This window comes from Oppia nitens, unplaced genomic scaffold (assembly GCF_028296485.1).
Source record: "Oppia nitens isolate AA-2021 unplaced genomic scaffold, nextdenovo-longstitch-racon4-pilon3 scaffold11_pilon_pilon_pilon, whole genome shotgun sequence".
In the NCBI taxonomy this organism is placed as follows: Eukaryota; Metazoa; Arthropoda; class Arachnida; order Sarcoptiformes; family Oppiidae; genus Oppia; species Oppia nitens.
The window spans coordinates 283,483-306,237 of NW_026533190.1; the positions used below are offsets into that span (position 1 = coordinate 283,483).

At 24.7% G+C, this 22,755-nt stretch overlaps 1 protein-coding gene across 1 annotated transcript; it reads right to left on the reverse strand.

Moving 5' to 3' along the window:
- Window positions 1-279: 279 nt before the first annotated feature.
- Window positions 280-21,712, reverse strand: LOC128952924 (nephrin-like). The gene is made up of 13 exons (XM_054298399.1): window positions 21,646-21,712; window positions 15,739-15,935; window positions 15,003-15,129; window positions 14,780-14,890; window positions 14,006-14,245; window positions 13,775-13,919; window positions 12,279-12,430; window positions 9,855-10,046; window positions 9,586-9,714; window positions 3,465-4,106; window positions 3,182-3,380; window positions 2,796-3,058; window positions 280-449 (listed from the first exon to the last, which is right to left on the reverse strand). The coding sequence occupies exons 1-13, from the start codon at window positions 21,710-21,712 to the stop codon at window positions 280-282; spliced, it is 2,634 nt and encodes an 877-aa protein (XP_054154374.1).
- Between the last annotated feature and the right edge of the window lie 1,043 nt (window positions 21,713-22,755).

A 22,755-nucleotide genomic window follows, 5' to 3' on the forward strand; every position in this document is an offset into this window, starting at 1 on the left:
TGTTGTACTCGAGAGAGGAAAGTCGTATCTATAGTCGGCCTTCAAAAACAACACATGTTTTGGGTGTAATTTTAAGTCCCACTCTTAGGGCATTTAATTATTATATGTTTTGTCTTAATTGATTTAATAATTTAATTAACTGTTTAGTTAATCAATAATAATATAAATTAAAGATCTCATTTATAATTCAATTATAAGTTTAATTAATAAATATTAATAAAGTTTTGTATTTAAAGTTATATAAGTTATACATATTTTGTTGGTATACTCAGTATATGTCTATAAGCCGAGTATTGGCTTAGAGTTTATGTTATATAGTGTTATTGATATTCTGACGATAATTGTGGTTCGATTCTGTTCGACGTTAGTTAAAGTTATTGCCGTTCGAACAGTGGCTTCCGGTTCCGTTCGGATTGATGTGAATACGAACACGTATTTATTAGTTTGTACTGTTTACCCCCCGTGTGTTTATAACCCCCGTTGTATTGTTTCTCACCCCCGTGTTAATCGTGTCCAGTATATAAATTGTGAGCTACACCTAGCCTTAGTAACGGAGCGCTTACCCATTGGTCTATTGGTTGATCTACGGGTGAAGTCAAGTCCATTCTCCGTTACATATGTGATTGATATTAAATTATTTTTTATTGGTTTTTGGGACCAATTTTATTATAAATTTATTCACACATAAAACATAAAATAAAAATAAATAAATAATAAAATTTTTGATGTATTAAAAAACAATATATATATATAAATGATATTTAAATTAATAAATTTATAATAAAATAAAAATTAATTGAAATAATAGATGATTTTTATTAAAGTTATTACAGATATATATACTAATTATTTTATTTTTATTAATTTTTAATTAAAAATAATTAGGCCTGTAGCTAATCAAATAAAATTTGATTAAATTTTATCTTTAACTGTATCTAAATATCTATTATTAATTTTTTACAGTTTTTAATTAAACTATTAGAAAATAAATGATTAAAAAAATTTATTAAATTTTTTTTAAATAGAAATTATTATTGACTAAAGTCTATAAAAAAGTCTTTATAAAAAAATTTATAAAATTTCATACTATTAAATAATAGTAAATTATTTCTATAATTAATATATATATATAATGTAATTTTTTTAAATTAATTAAATATACTTATTGTAAAATTAATTTATTTAATAGTAAACTTAATATTTATTTTGTTAAAAATTGAATTAATATTATTGATTTACAATTTATAATAATTTTAAAAAAATTGAATTAATTATTTTAATAAATACAGTATTTAATAAATTCAAACTAATAATTAACTATTTTTATTTACTAAATAAAACTAAATAATTTATTAATTATTTTATTTAATATCTACTTTATATATAATTATTACTGTAAATTAAATTAGATTTTTGAATACTATATTAAATAATAATACTTCAGTAATGTTTGTTTTTTTTAATAAATATTATTTATTATTATTATTTTAATTTTAATTAATTAGTTACAAAATTCTAAGTTAATATTTTTTTTTTTGAATTCATGATTTTTAATTACAATAAAAACATTATTTTGTCATTATTTATATATATATATACATAATATTATGATAATAATAATAATAATTTATTGTTTAAATTTATTGAATTATTATTTGTATATTTATATATACAGTATTAGCAATAAATTTTTTATTTATTTATTTTTAAACTCTTAAATATATTTTATATATTAAAAAAAATATCTGAATATATAATAAATTTAAATTAATTCAAATAATAAATAATAAATTGATTTTCTTTTTAATTGTCAATAATATATATATAAAAAAGTTCAGTCAATCAATTTGGTCAGTCATGTCATTGTCATCATCATCAGTGAATCATTGGTATCTAAGCTGAATTGATCTCTACTACCGGTGCGCTTGAAGTCATACGGGTGTCGATAATGGGAACACTCTTTGCCTGTGATTTGATTTTATGTCATCACTTGTTGTTGTCGTCGTCGACGATGATGTTGTTGTTGATGTTGATGACTGTCAACAACAAAAAATTAATAAATAAAAAAATTATTTAATACTTTATACAAACAATTTTTATGTTTTATTTTAAGCTAAATAAAAAACACACACTAATGATAGATAAATATATTAATTAATTAATTAATAAAAAAAATAAAAGTTATAAATAACTTACGTTAATAAAGTTGACAATAGGTTCGGGTGTTAGTGTAACACACAGTAGCTGATCGGCACCGGGATATATACCAGTGCTTTGTTTATCATTCTATTAAAATAAAAATAGTATTATATTTTTATATATTTGTTTAGTATATATATATAAATTTATTTATTAATTATAATATAAAAACTAAAAACATAACATAAAACTACAAAATTTCTAATAATTATATATATCGATATATATATATATATATATATATATATATATATATATTGTATTATTAATTATGAGTATTAGGTATACAATATATATAAATTATATATATATATATAATTTATATATACAGTAACAATACCATACAAACCCATAACAACCAATTTTAATTAAAAAATTAATTTATGATTAAAAATTAATAAAAAAAATATATGATTAGTAATATACCATAAAAATAAATTATTAATCATTAATAATAATAAAAAAATAAATAATTTCAGCAATAATTAAAAATCAATAAATACTTACATAATTATTAAGTATTGATTGACTATTTAATACATGTATCCTATTATTATTATTATTATTATTACTATTAATAGTATTACTGGTAATACAATTGATTGGCTGCTGCTGTTGATAGCCGCCGCCGATGACCAGTAGTCCATCAGTAGTGGCCATTGTTGTCGGCGGTGGCGGCGGCGGTGGCGACGACGCCGACGCCGACGACTGTCTGTCCGACAACGGTGTCAGTGCGTAGCCGTCGATCGGCGGAATTACGTCCGGGTTTTTGCGGTCAGCGGCGGCCAATGTGTCCATCAATTCGCGATCAGATCCTCTTAGATCTTCTTTGGATGAATTGTCGGCAAACATATCGCTACTAATTATAGATAAATATCAGACAATCAGTTATTATTGAGACATCAAATGATAAATATTTTTTTGGTTTTATATATCTTTAAAAAATATATTAATTTTTTTTTTAATATAAATTATATATTACTTATCACTTAATCTCCGGTCTCTGTATTGCTTTTCCGTTGTCGACGTCGACGACACGGATGAAGACTCTTTTCGCCGATTATTTGACCGTATTTTGCATATAATTACAAGTATTATGACGACTAAGACGACCACTAGTCCCAGTCCTAAGGCAACGGCCAGTACGGCACTGATATCGTCGGTGTGCGGGACGTCCGCTACTATAAGATATCATATCATCCGAAAAAAAATCAAAAATTAATATAACAATACATTTAATATACAAAAAAAAAAAAAATGTTTACCAAATTTTTTATTGAGCAGTGCTAGCGTAGGCACCGTTAGCTCAGTGGCCAGACTACGGCCCTTAGCATTGGAGGCATAGATTATAGCTAAATACTGAGTACCCGACATCAGATCGGTTAGCCGAAAGGCTGGACTATACTGGCGGCTCAGATTGGCTACCAATCGATGGCGATTCGGCGACGGCGACCGATTGCTGGCCACCGATTGATGGCCATCGATGTCATCGCTATCGTAGAGCTCCAAATGAAACAGTTGGTCGAGACCGCCGTCATCGCCGCCAATACAGTCGACCGTTATATCGGTTGATGTCTGATTGACGACCAGACAGCTGGTCGGCGAACCGGGCAATCCGGCGGCAACTATCGAGAATATACACGGATCCTGTTGTTGGCCAACCGAATTGGTTGCCCGACACGATATCTGGCCAAAGTCACGTTTGGTTTTCGGTATGTATGTCAATGTCGATCCTAGACTACCGGTGCTGCTCTGCTGATAGTTGCCCAACAGTTGCTGACTATTGGCATTGACCGACCACTGAAAGGTTACRTCGGGCGGTTGGGCATCGACTTCGCACCCGATGGTCATGGTTTCGCCGATGGCCGCACCGAATACACGCTTATGGCTTCGACATACCGGTGCGTCTGAAAAAACCGTTATTAAAAAAAATATTTATAATGTATAATAAATCTTATAATAATTATAATATAAATATTTTTTTAAAAACTTAATTTTTAAAAGTATTAATATTATATAATGAAATAAATATTTAATACTTTTTAAAAAAAATAAATTATTTTGATATTATCTATAAGTTTATAATTTTATTGACATTTAATTTAATTTTTTTAGTTTTTGTTTTTTTTTTGTTTTTCTGAATCAGAAATATGAATGAAAACTTTTTTTTGTTGAAAAAAATAAAAACAATTTTATATATTTTATATTATTATTATTATCTTTGTATATCACGGTTGTTCCGGTGTGATCACAGCTGTGTCGGCCACTTTTGGTGGCAGAGACACGACTGGTTAGACTCAACTCAAGTCTAGTACTTTTCTGACTGTTCTACAACTCTGAAGTATCACTGCTTTTTGCATTTCATAGATCTTAGTTTTTCTGATTTCCAGTGATTCCAAACTTAGGGCCAGATTTTTCGGTATTACGGCCATTGATGATAGGATTATAGGTATGATTTCAACTTTCTTAATGCGCCACATCTTATTGATCTCATAGGCCAAGTCTGTATATTTTCGGCGTTTCTCACTATGCGTGTCCTGTAGTTTGTGTGTTAGTGGGACCGCTATGTCTATTATGTACGCCTTATCTTGATGTTTGTCTACTAGTACTATATCTGGGCTCTCTCTCTCTCTCTCTCTCTCTCTCTCACTTTGTGGCTCGTATCTATAGTATGGTAATGGTTCTTTGGTTAGTCCGAATCTTATTGCCAATTCCTGATGTATGATTTTGGCTACTTGGTTGTGACGGCTTAGGTATTCGGTGTTTGTGAGTACTTTACACCCGTTTAGTATATGTTCTATTGTTTCGGACTCCATATGACACATCCTGCACTTGTCTGTTGGTATATTTAGCTTTTGGATGTATTTCTGATGGTTTCGTGTCGGAATCACTCGATCTTGTATTGCCATCATGAACCCCTCTGTCTCTCCATGAAGACCGGCGTACTTCAACCATTTTGTAGACATTTCTTCGTCTACGTGTGTTTGGTTGAGTTCTGCTCTGTATCTACCGTGGAGTTCTTTTGAGGCCCATGTGTTAATCCTCTCTTTTTCATTTTGTATTTCTATTTGATGTTCATTATTGCTGAGATTTAGAGGTGTGTAGTTGTAATCAAGTGTTGATGTTATTTTGTGGAGCTCTGAGACATTGCATTTTTGTTGATGGTATTTTCTCTCTCTCTCTCTTTGGCTTCTTCTCTCTCTCTCTCTCTCTCTAACACACTCTCTCTCTCTCTGGTGTAGTCCAAACATTGTAAGTTGTCGCCTTATATGTCTTTCAATGGTCTCAAGTTCTGTTTTACTCCATTTTATTATTCCGAACGAGTATGTCAGTACAGGTATAGCCCAAGTGTTTATGGCTTTGAATTTGTTGTTTGAGTTTAGTTGAGATTTTAGTATTTTTATTATTCTTTGGTTTAATGTTTTCTTTATTTCTTCTTTAACTTCTGTCATTTTAGATTTATGCATTTGCTTAATTCCTAAATACTTATATATATCTCCATTTTCTAGTGCCTTTATATATCCGTTTTCAGTTTCGTATTGATTTCTTTCAGAATAGACTCCTCTTTTCAGTTTCATTATAGCACATTTATCTAATCCGAATTCCATATTTATATCATTGGAGAAAGTTTCTGTTGTTTTTAGCATTGCATTTAAATCAGATTCTTTTTCGGCGTATAGTTTTAAGTCGTCCATATATAGTAGATGTGTTAGATTATATTTTGTATCACTTGATTTTAGATTTACGCCTTTTAGCTTTTTAAGTAGTGATGACAGTGGGTTTATAGCTAAGCAGAACCACAGAGGACTGAGTGAATCTCCTTGAAATATTCCTCTATTTATTTTGATTTCTGTACTTATTTTTGTTCCATTATTTGTATTGACACACAATTTAGTATTCCATTTTTTCATCATATTTTCTAATGTGTTTATCAGTGTGTTGTCAATTTTATATAGTTATAACACTCTTAATAACCATTTATGAGGGACTGAATCGAATGCTTTCTTATAGTCTATGTATGCCATTTCAAGATTTCTATGTTTTTGACGAGCTCTTATTGTTATGATATTGTCTATTGTTAATTGCTCTTTACAACCCATTGAGTGTTTTATACAGCCTTTTTGTTCTTCAGCTATTATGTTGTTGTTACTTAAATGATTATATATTTTTGTTGATATTATGGATATATATAAGCAAGTGATTGGTCTATATTTGCTGGGATCTGATGTATTTTCTGTTTTTGGGAGTAGATATGTTATTCCGGAAGTGAGGAAGTCATCGGTTTGTCCTGTTTGTATTATTTTATTCATTGCTATTGCCATTGGTTGATGAACTGTTGTAAAGTGTTTATACCAGAAGTTTTGTATTTTGTCTTGTCCTGGGCTTTTCCAATTGTGGGATTTATTGAGGGCTTCGGTTAAGTCATCTTTAATTATATACTGAAGTCATATGTGGTATATATATATATTTATCCAATTAGATTCTTTATATTCCTTTGGGTTACTCCAGATTTCTTTCCAGTAGTTTTCTATTTCATCTATTTGTGGTGTATTGTTATTATTGCTTGAATTTATTTTATTTTGATTTCTATAGAACATTTTTTCGTTATTATAGAACATTGTATTTTGTTTTCGTCTTTCGCTTTGTATTTTATATCTTCTAATTCTTTGTGATAGTGCTTGAACTGTTTGTTTTAATGTGTCGTTGTAATTTCGGATTATGGATTCAAATTCAGGTTTTCCAGGTTTTGTCTGTAATGATCTGTATATATCTTTTAATGATTGGTTAAGTCTTTTTGATTTGATTCCATTTAACACTTGCGTTATTCTTCCAATTATTTTTCTTTTCCCTTCTATCCGTGTCTCTATTCGCTTTTGCCATTTAGGTATTACATTTTCTTGATTTGGTTTTGTTGTAGACATGTGTTCTATTTTGTAGCCTAAGAGTATATACTGCTGCACAATACGTTATTGTATTAATTGCGCTCAACGACATATTTTCTTCGATAATCTTTAAGTATATCATTTATCGTTATTATAGTAGATCTTGTTTTAATGCCACTTCTTATTTTTGGTAATTTAGGTCTGAATTCTATTTCAAAGTCTTTATATTGTTCTAAAGATGTTTTTAGTTCATTTTCTGCTGTTATTCTTTTTATTTCATCATTTGTATTGTTTATGTTATCTGTTGTTGTAGGTGTCTCTTCTATTTCTGGCACTACTTCTACTGTGGTATTTAATTCAGTTGTTTCATTTAATGATAGTTCATGTGCCACTTGTTGTTTGATTTCTTGTAATTCAATCGGGGATATTTTATTATTCTTTGCTAAGAATCGCCGTTGGTCTGCAATTCTTTGTTCCGTTACATTTAGTTCTGGATATTTTTGTTTGAATGCTAAGTATATTTGGTTTCTGTAATTAGTCATATTTGTTTCGAGTCGAGTTGATCTGTAGTATTCGCGCATTATCAAGGTATTCATCTCATGTGTCCATCTCATGCGCTTTTGCGATTTGTCAACCAAATTGGTCAGTTGTTGCTGAGAACCAGCTTGAACTGAAACATTTTGGAGGTTAGTCTGATTTTGTTGACTAGTCTGCGGTCGCATTACATCACAGCTTTGCCCGCATAGCACATCACTGCGTGGGATATGATGCATACTTAACGAACAGCAGTCAATGCCTACCTGCTGAACGCGGGATTTATTTGAGAGGGTACCTCCCGAACACCCCCCGTTATTCCTACGACTACGTGTAATCATATTTATATATACGGGGTCCCGGTCCCTAGAGAAAGCTCAACACTAACATGTGTCTATTGCCACCCATTTCTCACCACTAACATGTGTTTGTTGAAATAGGATTTTTATTTTTATTTTTTTGAAACAAAAGTGGCCATTGCGTGTGAGGACGAGTAACTACTCGAAGGGTGAAGGGACATCCTTGCGGACGTCCCTTCGGGGTGGGGGCACCTTTTTACAGGCACCCCCGGGTGGGAGCACCCTTGCGGGTACCCCCAGGTGGGCACCGATATATACCGATACCCGGGTCGGGCAGAAACTCGTCCTCACTTAGCACCCCGCTTTCCCCATACTACTTAAGTTGGCCGTCCTAAACAGCGTTGGTTGGGCAGGGACGGGAAGCACAGTTAAAACAATTTTTTTTTCTCAGAAAAATTGCTTTCCACATCAGGGCTCGAACTCACGATCTTACTCTCCATTACTCTACTAGCCCTACACACTAACCACTACACCACTGTGCCTGTGTGTGTTATTATTATTATTATTATTATTATTATTATTATTATTATTATTATTATTATTATTATTATTATTATTATTATTATTACACATTATTATTATTATATATTATTATTATTATTATTATTATTATTATTATTATTATTATTATTATTATTATTATTATTATTAGAGAGAGAGAGAGAGAGAGAGAGAGAGAGAGAGAGAGAGAGAGAGAGAGAGAGAGAGAGAGAGAGAGAGTCCTATTTCTATCACATTTGACTTTTTTTAAAAAAATAAAATGAAAATTTTATTTCTCTCTCTCTCTCTCTCTCTCTCTCTCTCACCCACTCTCTGTAAATCAGTCATAGAAAAGTCATATTCAATATACTGTATAATAAAAAGAGATTTTTATTAAATCTATTGAATAAAAATAAAATATATAATAAAATCTTTTTACTTTTTTCTGACAAAAAAAACTTTTTTTTAGTTACACAAAAAATTGTAATATTTTTGACAACATTTTCTCTCTCTCTCTCTCTCTCTCTCTCTCTCTCTCTCTCTGTTTATATATGCTATACGTAAACGTATTTCATAATAACAAATATATAAAACTAAAATAAACATTATCATCAAATAAAATAAATAAAAATATTGTAAAATTCATACAAATATTTTTTATATAAAAGTTCATATAATATAATCTAAATTTATCTATTCATATAAAATAATTATTAACATTACAATATATTTTTTATATATTTATATAGATATAATAAAAAAATAAAAAAAAACAAATAAACAAAATAATCTATCTTGCTTAGTTAAAAATTTTGGAAATTTATAGTAGTTATTAAATATATATAATATATGTAAAATATTTAAAAATGAAATGTAAAAAAATATAAACTAAAATAATTTAATTTTTTAAAATATAATATTAATTTTTATCAACAAATATTAAAAATATATATATATAATAATAATATTATTTATACTATTTGAATAAAATTAATTAATAAATAAATTTTTTGTTTATAAAATGAATACCCAAACAAATAAATATATAATAGTATAATATATATATCTATATATATTTAGTATATAATTAATTAATTCATAAAAATTTGTTAAATAAAAAAAACACTTACAATTGACAACTAGTGTCAGCTCTTGACTATGACCTCTGCCCTCTGAGTTGTTGGCAAAACATTGATACCGACCCGAGTGCTGGCGTCGGACACTTTTGACTACTAGACTAGAGTTATTGATGAATACACCTATCAGGTCATCGAGGTGTCAAAGGTCAAACAACATATACAACATTAAAATAAGTTGGATTAATATATAAATATATTGTATAATAATAATAATAATAATAACACACACACACACATTGAAATAAAACACACATATATGCCCGGATTGGCACTAATCTGGCACTTCATAAATATCTCGTCCCCATCAACAACATGCTGTCCACCACTACTACTACTACTACCGCCATCACCACTACTACCGGTACCACTACTACTACTACCACCACTACTACCACCACTGCCTCCAGTAGTCTTAGTGTTTGTACTAATCATTAACGATAGTTGCGGTATAACTGTGGGTTAGAGTGTAGAGTAGAGGACAGGGATGTATTAGAGGATACAAAAAGTAATATATATATATATAGTATTAAACAAACATTAGTATTAAAATTGAAAAAAAAAATCAAATTATCACATATATTATAGTATCATAAAATTATAGACTAGACTGGCATTAATATATATCTATATAAATTGGTTATTAGGCAAATAATAATTTATCAATTRAGTGAGTGGGGGAAGAGGGAGGGGGTCAGTAGGTCATGTGCTTGAGGGGCACAGTTAGCTATATAATATTGGTGACAGCTGTGTGTGTATATATGCTATAATATTTTGATGGTGCAATTTTCGCATAACCTTTTATACATATACACACACACACACACACACACATTATATATATTATATAAATGTATTAAATAAACTAAAATGGGATTTATTGATAGAGAGAGAGAGAGAGAGAGAGAGAGAGAGAGAGAGAGAGAGAGAGAGAGAGAGAGAGAGAGAGAGAGCCATATGTATTGATAAATATGGGCTTAAATCTCTATAATACTATAATATAATACACAGTACTGTTAGAGGTTTTTTCAGGTCAAACAGTGATATAATCGCCACTTAAATTTCGGACATAAATATCGGAATTATATTGAATATTATGTTATATACTGATATATATATATATATATATATATATATATATATATATATATATATATATATATATATATATATATATATATATATATATATATATATATATATAATATATAATATTATATCATCTATAATATAGGCTAAATTGAATGAAAAACGACTCTCGATTTTATATATATAAATATCCCTATCTTTTCATAAGCACCGGTATATTGTGTGTGAAATGTTATGAGAAAATCTCCTCTTTATTCAATTTAATTCAATATATGATATATATATATATATATATATATATAACTTATAAATTTATATATAAATATAGTATAATATTTATTATAATCACATTATATCACGGGTTAGCACACATACACAGAAACAGATACAAACACACACACACACATACACATACATAAATACACACATACACACACACACACAAATACATACATACATACACACACACATACACACACAYACACACACACACACACACACACACACACACAACATACATACACTTACAGTACAATCAAATTCATTAAACACAGTATGTGTTAAGCAAAACAAATATTAATATTTTTTTTTATTTTTCTACACACTATTACACACTATTCATACAAAACAATATCATCACATATACTGTAATAAACTATAAAAATCTCTGTAATTATGACTTTAATATTAATAATACTAATAATAATTTATATGAATTTATTTTATTACTAAATACTGGAATCAATTATTTATTTATTTGAATTGTTTAGTTGAATAAAATTCAAAAATAAATAATCAATTTATATATAACTTAATAATGACTATAACATGTATACAGTATACTGTGTATAATTAATAAATCATAGATAATATATTAATCTAACATAAAAAAAATTATTATGTAATTAAAAAAAACTAAACACAAAATTTTTTTATATACACATTATAATAGGATTCAATACAATATATTTAATATAATCTATAGTTTAATAGTCTACTGAATATATATATATATTTATATAGTGTATAAATCACTTAACAATTGATTTATTTATTTTTTATTTATTATATATTATAATGATTAGCATATACTTAAAACATAATCATATTGTTATGGGAGAGTAGATACCCATATAATCCCTATATATATATAATCAAAGTCAACATTTTATTTATCTAAAAAATATTAAAAAATAAATTACTGTATAATACAATCAATCGGATAATAGTTTTTTTTAAACACTGGGTGCTTAACAAAAAAAAATCAAATAAGTATCAATCAAATGGTTAGACCAAAATGTGTTACCAAACTTAAATATTTTTTTTGTGGACACAAATAGCATATATTTTTTCGGGGGGGGGRAAACACACACTTGTATTGAATTAATAGCAAAATTAATAAAAAAAATATCAAACTATTAATATAATAGTAGTTTTTTTAAATAACAAAATTAATAAATATTTTTTTGTGTACACAAATAGCATATATTTTTTCGGGGGGGGGGGAAACACACACTTGTATTGAATTAATTTTTTTAATCAAACTATTAATATAATTAAGTAGTTTTTTAAATAATTTTTTTTTAATTTTAACTTACAATAGACGTTAAGCTTGAATCCCGATTCAATTGAACTGTTGGCCAGCCGTTGGTTTTCCGACCGACACGACACATACACCCCGTGATCATCGGCTCCGGGCTTATAGGTTACTGTACTTGTTGTCCAGTTTCCTATAGTTACAGTGTTTTCACTGTAATTGTTTTTTTTTAAACAAAAAACATTATTTTAAACATTTTCTCAGAAAAAAACAGAAAATATTTATATGATATATAATATATCAATAATTTTTTTTATTGTTGTTGTTATAATAAAATATAAATTCAATTCAATTCAATACAATAAAAAATACATTATATTATTGTCGAGAGAGAGAGAGAGAGAGAGAGAGATAATGGATTTTATTAGTATATATTTTCAATAGATTTCAATTGTATATATATAATCTTATAAATATTGTAAATAATATATATATATATATATATAATAGATAAATTATATGTTTTATTATCTTACATGTTTAAGATATTATATTACATATATATATATAAAAAACAGTAATAACTTTAATAATATATAATATAAATAGCTTATAAAATTCATATTTATATCATATATATATATAAATATATATATAAAGTTTGATATATATATAAAACTTTAAATTGAATAATCATTTGTTTTGTATTCAATTTTTTATAAATAAATTTTTTCCGAGATATTAATAATATATATATAAGTTATACCAATAATATAATGTTAAATAAAATTGATTTATTTCCAAACACACAACAACAAAAAAAAACATATTGATATAAAATATATTTTTTGAATATTTAAGCTTAAGTACAAATATATTACTAAATGTATGATCAATGTTACATAAATTTTAATATAATATACTGTACTTAAAAACCCAAAAAATAAATAAAATAAATATCCATAAATTTTATTTATAATAATAAATTTAAAGAAAAAATAATCTATTATTAAGTTTACTATTAGTATATATATATATATTAAAAATTGTTTATTATGTTTACCGATCACTTATTTATCATATTATTATTATTATTATTATTATTATTATTATTACATATGTGCTAACTGTGTGCAAACATTTATGATATAATAATAATAATAATAATAATAATAATAATAATATTACTGAATAGTTATTAACGGATTAAATGTTTGCTTACAAAATAATACTACTGTTTAAAAAAAATATTTATAATTTATCTAAACTTTTTTATTTTGTTGTTGATATATAATAGTGAGAGAAATATATCAAAAAAAAACCTAAAATTTATTATAATTTATATATATATATCATATATTAATCTATTATATATATATATATATATATACGGAAATAATATACCGCCATATGATTAATAATATTGTTATTCATCTATAATAAAGCTATTTATCATTTTTAAAAATATATAACAAATTATTATTATTATTATTATTATATTATATATCATATATTATTATTATTATTATAAAAAAAATAACTGTTAATAATACATACGAGGCGTAACTTAATGGACGGTTATCTTTGAACCAACTGATCAGTGCCGGCGGCCGACTACCCGACGTACGGCATACCAGTTCAACACTATTGCCAACTGTTAGATGACTGTCCAACGAGTTTAGCCTAATTTCATTGGGTTTTACTTTAAATAGCAAACAAACAAATAAATAAATAATTGATTATTAATAACAATCGTTTGGTTTGTTTGGTTTTTTGTGGTTAACTAACAATTGATATCTAATTGTACGGATGTTTTGATGGGCGCCGTTAGGTTTGGATTGGAGGCCATACAGACAAATCTGGCCATTAGGTCGGCTCGGGATAAATTCATTATCAATAAGTCGTTGAAAATGGTTTTATTGTCGATACTATAGCTGTAGGTGTCGTCTAGTATTATATTATTATCGTTATTATTATTATTATCATTATCATCGTATCTGTACCATATCAGCGATGGTGGAGGTTTGCCTGTATCGTGTGGTGGGGGGGGGGAGTTGGATAGGTGTCAGATAAAGCACTGGTAGTTAGTTTATTATATTACAAACACACACACACATATATATACAATAAAATAATTACTAATAAATTAGATTCAATATATATATATAATACAAAAAATAAAAATTTTAATACAATTTTATATAACCTATACTTTATAGTTAGTATAAAATTGCATTAAAATTTTACTATACTTTATATTATAATTATAATTAAAAAATAATATATTAATAACTATAGTAAACATATAAATATAATAATTATATTTATTATAATTAATATAATATAACTATAATTATATTAATAATAATAATAATAATAATAGAAAATATATCAATTATTTATTTTAATTTTTTAAACCAAAAAAAACATCAATAACATCAACTACAGTACATTTTTTTAGTTGAAAACTTTAGATTTTTATTATTAAAAATTTTTTTATTAGTAGTAATTACTTAAAAATTAAAAAAAAACATAAATAATATATATATAAACAACACAAACCTCCCTCAGCTTCGCACAGTAGTCTAAGATTGGTGTCCTCATTGAAGGGCCCGATTAGGTCGTGCAATGGTCGACCCAATTCATCTTTGATGATCACTTTTTTGGGAGGCACTGGGAGATTAAAAAAATAGTAATATATTAGATGCCAACTAACCAACCGTGAGATAACAACATTACTTTACTACCCGCCCCCCCCGCCCCCACTTAACTTATATATACTTACCAATAACGGATAGTCTGACAAACGTACTCATAGTACGACCCCATCGGAAGTCTACTCGGCACCGGTATTCGTGGTCGTCGTCCTCCCGGACCGGATCAATCTTGAGCAGCGCCGGCCGGGTGTTCAGCTTGAATAAGGCACGACTGGCCGCCTAAAAAAATTGGTAGAAAGAGAGAGAGAGAGAGAGATGTTAAATGCAAAATAGGAAATTTCTAGTAAAATTTAACTATATAAATTTCAAATTAAATTTCTAGTTAAATTACTAGTAAAATTTAACTAGATAAATTTGTAGTTAAATTTCTAATTAAATTTGTAGTTAAATTTATAGTTAAATTTGTAGTTAAATTTATAGTTAAATTTATAGTTAAATTTCTAGTAAAATTTAACTAGATAAATTTCTAGAGAAATTTTTAGTTAAATTTCTAGTAAAATTTAACTAGTTAAATTTTTAGTTAAATTTCAAGTTAAATTTCAAGTAAAATTTCAATAATTTTTTTTTATTTTATTAATTAAACTATGGGATCCCCCATATCTATATCTAGTACTGTTTAATACTAGTACTAATATATATATATATATATACTGTATATATGACTAGGGGATCATCCCGTTAGGAAAAGTTTTATTTATTAATTTTTGGAAATATCTCATTTATTTTATTATTTATTTGTTTGTTTGCCAACACACCCACACCCACCCACCCATACATACATACATATACACACACATACACTACCTGAAAGACATCGGCACTGGCAAAATGGCGGGCATTATTCAGGCCAGGATTGTCGCGGGCGTCGACCGTATAGATGGGCGTCCGATTGTCGCCCCTATACCATAGTATCAATGTAATGGCGTCCTCGGGTGTCGGCAGTGTTACATTGCACGGTAGTTCAGCTTTGCCACCGACCAGTGACTTGTATTCAGGATATACTGTAATTACAAAAAACAAATTTATATAAATATTAAGTAACAAAAAACAAATTTAATAAATAATAATAACTTATTTATTGTATTAATTATATATATATAACAATAGTTTAGATAATATAAAGTTTATATATATATTATATTATAGTATATTTGAAGTAATTTTTTTTATGTTTGATACAAATTTTCTATCTTTAATCTTATAGTTAAAAAAAATTATATAATAAATATGTAAAATAAAATCTATTATATAATTAATCATATTTTTAACACACTTTTATATATATATACTATACTATAGTTTTTTTTAACTATCATTTTATATATTGATTAAATAAAAAATTAAAAAAAATGTTTCATAAAAATATATTTATTATTTTTTGAGTGAAAAATATTTTTTTTTTATTTCTCTCGTAGTTTATTATCATTAGAGATATAAACCAAAAAAAAATAATAAAATAAGAGAAAGTATTATATATTATATATAGTGTTTTATGACATTTGACTATTAAACTAAAAAAAAAATAGTTTCAAAAACAGTTTTTCTATTTTTTGTGATTTATTAATGTCTTAATTATGTTTTAGCCATAATATAATAATAATAATAATTGTCATAATAATAATGTATCTAATATTACACTCAAACATAATATAGATTTTTATTTTAAGAGTCAATACTAAACGGCAAGTGATATATCATATTAATTATAAAACTTTATATATATATATATATATATATTGTTGACTTGTTTTGTCACTAATAGATCTCTCTCTCTCTCTCTCTCTCTCTCTCTCTCTCTCTCTCTCTCTCTCTCTCTCTCTCTCTCTCTCTAAACAAATGCATTAATAATAATAATTTATTAATAAAGAGAGAGAGCAATGATATCTATTTTATAATCACAAAAATGTCTTATTTTATTATAACTAAAGAAAAAAAAATTTCAAATAATAAAATGAATTCATTTATAAATTTTTAAGGAAATTATATACTATTTTTCATCACAGAATACAACCAAAAAAAATAATAATAAATTTATATATCAGATATAAATTTTTTAGTATTATTATTATTATTCAAATTTAAGGTTTTTGACCCAAAATTTGTTATATATATATATATATATTTTTCGGCTAACAAATTGAATCATTTATATATATATATATATATACAGTATTATATACTGTATAATAAAATTAATAATTTTGAATAGCATTGAAAGCATATATATATATATATAAACTAATAAAAAAAATAAAAATAAAATCGATTTAACAATAAGTTAAATTGAGTCAAAATTTTGTTATCAAATATAATATTTTCTATAATAATAAAATTTGTATCTAATGTACTAAAATATTTTATTATTATTACTACTATTATATCATATTATTGTTTAGTTTATTATATTAATAATATTATTTCCATTTAGTTTTCATTTATAAATATACTGTATATTAATATATAAAGTCAGTCTATTTATCAAATAATACAACTAATAAATTATTTTTTGTTTAACAATTGATTTGTTAAATTATATGCATATATATATATATATATCATTTATAATTAATAATTATTATTAATAAAAGTAAAGTCACTTTTTATTTTATTATTAATATTATTAATATTTTTTTTGTAGTCAATAATACTGATTATTATTAATAATAATAATAATAATACATATATATATATAAATAAAACATATTCTTAATGTTATATGATTTTGAATTAAACATTTCACTTAACTATTATTCAATAAAAAAAATAATAATTTATACTGTATTTACATAATGAGAAAAAAAAATAAAATAAAAGCATTAGTATTGACAGTATTATTGTTTTACAATATATAAATATATTGAATAAATTGAATAACATATATATATAATCTATTATACTATATATATATAATAATAATACTATTGAATTATTACTATTTATATTAATATAAATTATATATAAAATTTTAATAGAATATTCTGTTTATTTATTCATATATATATATAATTCATAAATTTTATATAATATAATATAATTTCAATTTCTATTATATATTATATCAATATATATATATACGGATACTATACTATCACACAATGACAGCAATATTTTCTCTCTTCAAATAATAATAATAATAATAATACAAAAAAATATGTTATCAATACTTGAATTACTGACAGTTAAAGTGTACGCCCTTATTGTGTGTGTGTGTGTGTCCAATATTTACACACATACACAAAACATGGGTCAATATATATACAATATATGAAATATATGGCCTTATAATAGATATAATATACTGTATATATATTGATATATAAGGCTATAGTGTTATGTAATATAATGCATCACTTTTTTTCACTCAATTTCTCTCTATCTCTCTCTCTCTCTCTCTCTCTCTCTCTCTCTCTCTTTCTCTCTCTCTCTCTCTATGTTTAACCCCTTATAAGTTCAATGGCTTAACTCTCTCTCTCTCTCTCTCTCTCTCTCTCTCTCTATATATATATATATATATATATATATATATATATATATATGTGATAAAATACAATAAATGTATAATAAATATTTGCACAGTTATTATCACATCAATACACACACACATACAGAGAGAGAGAGAGAGAGAGAGAGAGAGAGAGAGAGAGAGAGAGAGAGAGAGAGAGAGAGAGAGAGAGAGAAAATATAATGAGCATTATATTGATATATAAATATATTATTATTATTATATATTATATAATATTTGTCTTTACAAACAAAAAAATCTAATAATAATCTGATAAATATATTACTTAACACATTAATCTAATATCTATTTAATTAAATGATATAAGATTTTTTATTTATAATAAAAATATAATTAATTTTTAAAAAAATATATTTACTTATTTTTTTATTTAATACAATTAATTAATTTTCCAATAAATAAATAATTAAAATTAATTTGTAAAAAAAGTTAATTAAACAATCAATAATAAACTAAATAATAAGCTTGCTCATTTTGTGTGTGTGTGTGTGTTTTTAATTATTTGTTTTATTAATTGATAGTATTATATATATATAAATTATAGGATATACTAAAAACTATTTTAACTAAAAAATTATATATACACATACACACATACATACATACATACATACATACAAACACACACACACACACACACATACCGGTACATATGATATATATTGTACAAACATACACAAACACACACATATATATATATATATATATATATACATACACACACACACACATACACACACTTACACATATGATAATACATACATATACTGTATACATATATACAAAAATATGATAAATACATATATATACACATACACACATACATACATACATACATACAAACACACACACACACACACACACATACATACATACATACATACATACATACATACATACACACACACATACACACACATACATACATACACACACACACATACATAAAAGTGATGTCATTATATATATATATATATACCGTATACCCATTGAACAATAATTTCAATGGGTATATACAGTATACACTATACACTTGGTATATGGCATTCAAGCGATAAAAGCCGTTAAGATCCTAGTCGTCTATAATCCCATTTTGCACTTAAATTATATATATAATACAGTATATACAGTATATATATATATAATATATATTATATATACAGTATTATCAATATAATTTATATATTGAATATATTTATATTTAACACTTACTCTACAAACATGTATAATACATCAAATAATAATAAAAAACAAGATTGAATGAAAAGGTATGCAATGGGTTGTCATTCATTGGTATCGCAGTCGACACACAAATATGCTAACTATTCACACACACATACAGTATACACACACATACAGTAAACACAACACACACACACACACACACACACACACACACACACACACACACACACATACATACATACATACATACATACATACATACATACATACATACACACACATACTAATAAATACCAATAAACAAATGATATATTTAATAGCAAATAAAATTTATTATTACAGTATTATTATCACTGATAATAAAATATAATTTTTTTTATATATGACAAAAAATCTATAATATAATACATATTTGATTTATATATAATTCTAGATTACTGTAATTAAATTTTATTAGATTAGTGTTGAAAAAAGTTTAAATTAGAAAATTTAATAAAAATATATAAAATAAAAATTTAATTATTGCAATTATATCTTTATATAATAAAATTATTAATTATTTATATTTAATAAATATATATATTATTTTTTATTATCTATAAATTATTAAATTTAATTATTAACAAGCCTTAAGGGGTTTTCATAGACACACACATTGATATATATATATATATACATACTCATATATACTCATATATACACACATACATTGATATATATACATACATACACACATATACACACGTATACACACATACAAACACATAAAACACACATACATACATACATATAACACACATACATACAGTACATACACACACACACAAACACACACACACACATACACACACACAATAAATTTGATTAATTATAGTCAATTTAAAATACTATATATAAAATGTTTTAACTTTAGGTTATATTATATTTTAGTCAACAAATTTTGCTAATGACTTCAAATCATCTGCCAGTGATTTAGTTGACATAAATTTTTTAATTTTTTTTATCTAAAAATATTTAATATAAATATTTGTTTCATCAAAATACAAAAAAACAACTAATAATATTCATTAGTTTCGTATTTTATTTTTGTTATAAATTTAAATATTATTGCCTTTAGTATCAAATAAATTATAATATTTAAAGACAAATCTCTACTAAATTATTTAATTTAATGGAAATTTTATTTTATTTTTAATTTTTTTGTGCAAATGTCATACAACTATATTAACTGTTTTTTTTAAATTTAATAATCAATATTTTAGTAAATATTTATTAAAATTCTATGTTTGACTAATTAAAAAACTATTAAAAATGCATATAATTTAATTTTTTTTGGTATATTTAATAAATTATATTAATTATTATACTGTATTATATATATATATATATTGATATATATATATAACATAATATATAATTTAAAGTTAATTTAAGGAAATATGTTTTAAATATAATAATACAATATTAATAATACAATAATGAATATTAAGTATTGTTTCAAATTAAAAACTTTAACAAAATCTAATAAATAACATGTTTTTTATTTAATTAATTTTTAAAATAACACATTTAGATTTTAAAAATAATTATAATATTATTTTAATTAATATATATATATATATATATATTATAGATATAATATATGAAATTTTTCCAATAAAAAATATTAACTAAATTATTTATTTTAAAGTTCAATAATAACAATAATAATAATAATTACTAACAAAAATTTAATAATAAATTATTTCAACTATTTTACAAAAAAAAAATCAAATAAAATACAAATAGTTTACTTAAATAAAACTAATAACTGCTATATAACTAATAGTATAGTATACTATCCCTTATATTTGGACAGTTAGTTATTTGTATTGTTTGTGTGTAAGTGTGTGATAGTGTCACCAATGACTTGGTAATGGTGAGGACAGTTAGATAAGACTACTACTACTACTACTACTACTACTACTACTGAAACAAATAATAATAAACTGATAATAACTTACCGCTGCGATCCTCGTGTCCGCTCTGAGCCCGTAATTTAATCCCCGGTACGGCTATATATATATACATATATAAAGAAAGAGAGAGAGAGAGAGTACAGGTTAGTGAACAGTTAGATAAGACAGACAGAGAGAGAGAGAGAGAGAGAGAGAGAGAGAGAGAGAGAGAGATTAGAAAATAAATTGTTAGCAAAAAAAACTTTTATGGTTTTCCCAAAAAATTCAATTCAATGATTATGAAAAAAATATATAAATTATATTTTTGTTGTAGTTGTTTATCAAATGTCAAGTGATATATATATATATATATATATTGATATAATTGTTATAATTTTTTTTAAAAATTTTATCAGTACTATTGTAAATACTATAGTAAATTTATCTAGGTATCTATTTGATTAATTAATACAATTACAGTATCAAATATATATATATATATTATAATGATTTATATTGTTTTTTATCATTAATTAATAATATAGATATCACTTCATAATTGTTAATTATCTTATATTAATATATATATATACAGTATATAGTATATAGAAAATAATTAGACAAATATTTTATTATTATTTTTATTTTGTTCAAATATATTGACATTATATATATATATTTAGATCACTGATGTTTACAATTAATTAATTAATTAATATTTATTTAATAATAACTTCAATGATTTATTTATTATTTAATTTCTTACTAAACCAAGTTAAAAACAAAAAAAAATAAAAATTAATTTAAATAAATTTAATTTCTATTAATATTATTATTTAAAAAAATAAATAAATTTAATATATATATAAATTATAATATATAATAAATATTGTTTGTTTCTCGTAAAAAATGTGAAATTTTTAACAATATATTAGTGAAAAAAATTGTATTTTTTTAATTATCGTATTATTATTATTATTATTATCATTGTTTGCCGTTTGGATTGATTTCATGATCATATCTGAACACTGGTGTAGTTAAGGATGAAAAAAAATTTAAGCGACAAAAACAATGTCTTATAACTTATATATATATATACAGTATTATCTATCTATACTATACATATACTGTACATACATATACAAACATACAGTACAAACAATATATGCCTACAAA